Source organism: Pseudomyrmex gracilis, unplaced genomic scaffold, assembly GCF_002006095.1.
Source record: "Pseudomyrmex gracilis isolate BER0280 unplaced genomic scaffold, ASM200609v1 scaffold_69, whole genome shotgun sequence".
Taxonomy (NCBI): domain Eukaryota; kingdom Metazoa; phylum Arthropoda; class Insecta; order Hymenoptera; family Formicidae; genus Pseudomyrmex; species Pseudomyrmex gracilis.
Genome location: NW_018020653.1, coordinates 164,670 through 170,669, shown reverse-complemented (window position 1 = coordinate 170,669; position 6,000 = coordinate 164,670). Strand labels below are relative to the sequence as shown.

The window sequence follows — 6,000 nt, the reverse complement described above, 5'->3', positions numbered from 1 at the left end:
TGAACAAACGGGCCAATATTGGGCTGTTATAAAATACAAAAATGGGACAATACTGGACCAATTGTCAATATCGAGTATCGGCTATAAAGGTTGGGCCATTGTTGGCCTAGTAGTATTACTGGAAGTCTGTCGGCAATTCCTACATGGGTATCCTCGTGCGCGCGATTTGATTTTCTGACAAACAGTTTTAACGTCGCACTCAAAACAAGAAAATGAAAACAGGCATTTGGCTGTGCCGCGCAAGTTGCTGTGAAATTTTCCGCGAGTTATTGTGTGTGTGTGTGTGTGTAGAATTATTATAAATTCACGTTTCATTAAATTTGCTAGAAAATAGTTTTGTTCTACTTTATTCACACTTCAATGTTATCAACTAAATTGAAGTGACAAGATGTTAAACTAGAAGAATAACAATAACATAAATTTTAAGTAAACAGAAATTTTATTTATTTTACTCGAATTTGTTTGAATATCTGATAACGCGATGAATAAACATAAAAATGTATCTTTATAAAATTGCATCGAACAGTCGACGATATTTTTTCCTGTTTTATTCCGAAATTTTGGTCTCATCGGAAATAAACACGCGTTCGTCGGGAAATTTCAAACTCAATGCGCTTCGAATTGCTAGGTCTTAAATTTTATTTCAGATACACTCACGTGACGAATATTTACGATAACGCGAGAGTTTTTTTTTTTACCGGGAACGGATTTATTCTTACGCAAAGTAAGCATACCTCACATACTAAATACGGCATTTGAATATCTCGAATGTAAATTTTCGCGGCACGAGATGTAGCGCGTGAGAGAAGTGGCCATCGTATTTTACTGCAGATGAAAAAAAAAAACAAAAAAAAAACGAGTTTTCATGACAGAAGCGCGTGCCATTTCGCGAAAGAAACGTATGTCGCTATCTTCCGTTCTGAAACACCGTGTACAGAAAAGACGCTATGCAAAACGCGGTCGTGCTCTTTTTTGCTTTCTCGTGCGCAAGCAAAAGTATTTGTTCCCTGCCATGCCATGAGGTGTGTCGGTCGATTGAATCCTCCTCCTCTTCTCCTCCTTCACTTGTTCCACCACGCAATTCGGAAATTTGCCGTCGAATACGGAAGTTTCGCGGACCGCGTCATTCTTTTTTTTTCTTTTTGTGTCGTTTAGTTTTTTTTTTCTTTTTTCGTTTTTTATTTTTACGCAAAATCGAGTTTTCCAGTCATTCGCGCATCAGTCAATGTCGACCATCGTTTTTGCAAATCGCGGCGCCGCGATATCGGATAGGTAATTTCCGAAATCTCAGCCGCCCGTCGGATGATCTATTGCCGGCGCATCGACCATTCGATACGGCTAACGCATTAGACCGTTCTGTGCATTCGACATCACTGAGATCAATAGACACTTCTGACACGTTACATCGCGATGTGTAACAAACGGAGGTGGGATCAGGAGTGTACGATAGTACACATCATCCCGCCGGCGAGCGCTGCGCCGCGCGCGCATTATATGCTACATGCGCATAATTGAGATAGCACCCCCGAAAGCGGACCATTAACGTCGATACAAACGTCATCGTCAAAACTGTTCGCTTCGCAAACAATCGAGTAACAAGTGCAAATGTGACAAAATACTTTCCTGCAACGCGCGGAATATAACAAACATATTTGCCTGCGTTATTTACGAAAATGTTTATCGTGCTTTTGTTGACCATGTCTTTGATATTATTTAACTTCGTTTTTCGAATAGTTCGAAGACATTATATAAAGAAGCTTCTCGTCACTTGAAAACATTTATCGCAACGTAATTTTTTTTACTTTCACCTGTGACTAACGTAAACATCTAGCGATATACAATCGGGTGCGTCGCGTTATTTTATCATTTTGGTTTCGAAATTAAAGACGTTGTTCTAATTGAAACTTAGTGTCATAAAAAGCGCGTAAGGCACAACTCAACTCGATTTATGGTCGAAGATAAGCTTGACTAATCTTCCGGGGAGAATAGCAGTCGCATTACAAGTCGGCTGCTCCAACTTTGTCACGCGATTCACACCTTAAACTCCGGGCGACTTAGCTTCTCCTCCGCCACTGCCATCAACCCTCTTCCTCCTCCTCCTTTTCCAGGGGTTGGTCGTCGCTGCGCGGCGGAGGGCGATTTTGGTTTGCCTCTCGCTCGTAGCGACGCTAGCGCCGCGCCGGAGGCTCCAGTCTGATCTCAGCATCACTCGTGGTGGTTTCGCGCGCGCATTCGCCGCCAATTTCGGACCTCTTTTTCAAGAAAAAACTCGAGATTCCGTCCTAATTCCTAGGTGAAAACTCGTCGATTTCATTTCCCGCGTCTTCCCGTCGTGCCGTTTGACCAGAAGCGCGATCAAAATTTCCCGACGGCAATCGTCAGATACGGCAATGGCTGGAGAGATATTTGCAGGAAGATTCGAAAAAGTGCGTTTCGCTCGACGTATGAACTCGCACGGGAGTGAAAATGACTTGTGAGCAATTGACGAGAACAAGTAAGTGACAATTGTGGATCGTTCAATCGCGGACAAATGCGATCTCGACAAGCAATACGCGCGTGTGTGCAATCAGTAAAATTAAATTTTATTTAGAAACTCGCTCGGGAACCCCGTCGGTTGGCTCGCTAGCACGTTTGTTTACTACTTGTCGAGCAGCGTGTTGGTTTTCTTTTCGTTCTTCTTCGCTCCGAGCGAGTTTCGGAGTGCTTGACGTAAAACGGAATATTGTCGTGTGAGAATGCGGAGATTTTTGATAATAAAATTGCGGTCGATCGAGAAATCAGAGCCGACTCGAGGAGGTTAGAAGAAAAAAAAAAAAACGCGTGAAATCTTGAAACGAGATACGCGCGCGGATCGAAGAAAGTCGTCGTCGAGTTTTCGAAGAATTTGCGGACAATTGTAAGAATTTCTCATCTCGCGCGGATCGCCCGGAGATTGCTTACGAGTTCGCGAATCGGTTTGAAATAAATTCGATCCTGGGGATTGTATCTCTGTGGCGAGTGAGATGATACTTGAAGTGAGAGTGCTATGAAACAGATTCAGTGAAATCCGGATTAAAGAGCACTCGCGCGCGTGTGTATGTGTGTGCGTGCGTGTGCGTGTGCGTGTGTGTGTATGCGCGCGCGCGCGAGTCTCTCGCTTGTATATAAAAACCTAGTTTGCGCAAGTATGACGAGCGGGACATTGTAGTGTCGATTTGAAACAAACGAAAAAAAAAAAAAAAGCTGGTTTTTGTGCGCGGAATTCGAGAGGATGAATATCCGGCGCGTGTCTGAGTAATCAAGTGGAAAAAAACAGATTTTCAAATGTGAATAAACCACCTTCGTGATGCGATTTTAGAAACCCGGTATATAATCGCCGGTTGTGAATGTCTTCTCCGCGATTCAAAGAGCTCTTCGAATTTCAACCATTCGAGCGCGCGATGTAATATTTTCGCGATGGCGCGCAAATGTATCGGCAGAAATCCGCGTTAAAGTATACATGTATATATATATCACAACATCGAATTCTCTATTCCCGACAGCTGTGTGAGCTTCGTATGTGTGCGCGAGTTCTCCGGTTTGTGGGCGATATCTGAAAGCGAGGACTTGTCATCAATTTATCTCGAGAGTGAGACGCGTGGAAACCCACGACGATTTCATTTGTGCGAGCGCGCGAAATACGAAGAAAAAAAATCGTGTATTAAACAAATTCAATTTTCGATAAAGAGGAAAAAAAGAAACGGGAGAGAAACTTGAAGAAAACGAGATTCTCAAACTGCGATTAAACGCGCGGGCAGTTTTAATCCGGTTTAATGCGATCGTACGGACGTGAAGGATGAAGCTTTTCAAGTTCCGCCACCGTATTATTTCGCGTACGAATTCTTGAAGATCTCTTTTTCTCGTATCCACGAACGTGATTCGCCCTACGTTATTAAGGAAGTGCGCTGGAGCGAAGAGAATAGGTTCTCGTCTTCGACGTCGTCGTCGTCGTCGTCGTCATCGTCGTCGTCGTCGTCGTCGTCGAGATGTCAGTGATCCGCGAAAAAAAATCATTTTCCGCGGATTCTGCGGAATTGTGAAAGTTCGGTCTCTCGCTCACGACACCGCGAGTCGATCGTAAAAAATAAAAAAACTTACGACGACACGCCGGTGACACGCAGAAATTTCTTCAACACGCAACCAACCACCATCGGTGACAACCACTTCCTTGATCGGATGCTTGGAGAACTTTAGGAAATAACAGTGTTACAACATCGTCAAAAATTATATGGTGAGCGAGTTGAAACAGAAACATTCGTGAAACTGTAAAAATACGATCGCGATAACAATAACGTTGTTGCCGCTCCCTTACGTGACCGGACGAAGCGTGTTTTCCGCAAAAACGATTACGCGAAGTGCCCCGTGTGGCGGAAAGTACTCCGTGAGGATAACGCTCTTGGCTGACCATTTGATACGAGCCTTTTACTGTGCAATTGCAGTTTTTCGGACACTTTAAGTGTCGCGTGAAGCGCGAAAATATTAACGGTAGTAGTTGAGAACGGGGAAAAAAAAAGAGAGTATCATAAAGCGCCGCTCCGCCGGAATGTTCCGGGCGAAATTGCCGCGATAAAGTTTTGATTGTGATTAACCGCGTTGTTCGAATAAATCTTGTCAAACTCTCATCTTATCAGTCCGTATCAACGTATTTCGTCTCCTCTTATCAGTCGTATCAACGTTAATTTCGGAATCGGAATAAAAAGTCGAGATAAAAAAAAAAAATTAAACGCGCATTTATTGCACGTACGAGAGTGCGAAACGTAGAAAAATGTACGTCACGGAATTACGCAATTAGACGAGGAAACATCGTGAGGCAGAGATTTTATTACCCTAATTAGTCTTAAAACACGATTAGAGACGAAAAAATTTATAATTTATCCGAAATACGAAAACTCACACCGCGCGCGAATGTAAAATTGCTACTACGTGCGACGAATGAAACGAGGTTCAAATAAAAAACGTCGCGCTGTCTTCAGACGTGAAAAAAAAATAAAAAAATGAATACGCGATTACGGGATCAACTGCGTAAATATTGATTGACATTCACGACGAGCGATAATCTTTGTCAGTGTCGATTACACGCGCGCGCGCGGCGCTACGTCGATTCGCGAAAACAAGAACTCGCGGTCGCGAATGGAAAAGTGTCGACGACACGTCCATTAATTTCTCATACGTACATAGCGGCGCAAAGTTTTCCGCGAGTTCAAGCTCGAAATTGGAACGGCGCGACAGGTGCGCGTAGTGAGAGAAGATCGCACGCGAGACGTCGCGCGAGAGAAAATAAAATATGCATAGGAATAAAAGCGCCACTGACAAAAATATCGAAGAATTTCTTTAATAAATTCTCGCGATCGCGAGAAATTGTTGTAACGCGTCTGCATCGCTTCGTATCTTAGATCATCATTTATATACTGTTCCTATACGCAAGAGAGAGAGAAAGAGAGAGACAAGTGTTTAAATACTCTCGGATGTTGATGATCGCGAATTCGGGAGCTCTTGAGAAACGAAGATCGCGGTTCGCTCGTGAGATCAAGGAGGAGGGCGTCGAGCAAAAGCAGTTGTGCCGAAAGTAGTTGGAAGATATCTCGCAACCAGTGAACCAAAGAATTGTTCCCTTTTGTTTGGTCGCGTTTCTCGGTCCACTCGGCTTGATATCGCGCCATTGTCTTCCAGACGGTTCTATTCGGTGCTCCACGGTGAAAAAGCGATTTCCTCGATCGTGCGTACTTCACCAAGAAGACAAGTAAGGACGCAAGCAAGTAAGTTTTTTTTCAAATTCTACTTCTACCACTTTTAGTTGAACAACACGCGTGTGCGTACAAGTGTGAGCGCGATTGTGAGACAAACAAAAAACTTAAAACGCGCTACTTAAGCGCGAAGAAAAAAAATACTTCTCACGCGCACGCAAAAAGTAATGCGAAAATAATAAAAAATAAATGCATAAAATTTTTCTCAAGAAGAGTGCACGATTGCAAATAGTCGTGA

At 43.4% G+C, this 6,000-nt stretch overlaps 1 protein-coding gene across 5 annotated transcripts in view; it reads left to right on the top strand.

The window, feature by feature from the left end:
• The first annotated feature begins 2,214 nt into the window (after positions 1 to 2,214).
• LOC109854514 (basement membrane-specific heparan sulfate proteoglycan core protein-like) overlaps positions 2,215 to 6,000 on the top strand; it is a 161,076-nt gene continuing 157,290 nt past the window's right edge. For 2 of the 5 annotated variants that reach the window (XM_020427671.1, XM_020427670.1), the window contains exon 1: positions 2,215 to 2,494. In XM_020427671.1, coding sequence (XP_020283260.1) covers positions 2,467 to 2,494 — 28 coding nt within the window. In that variant the 5' untranslated portion in view covers positions 2,215 to 2,466. Of the gene's footprint in view, positions 2,495 to 3,228; positions 5,775 to 6,000 lie in introns of those variants that run through there. The other 3 variants (XM_020427674.1, XM_020427673.1, XM_020427672.1) reach the window with 3 other exon arrangements.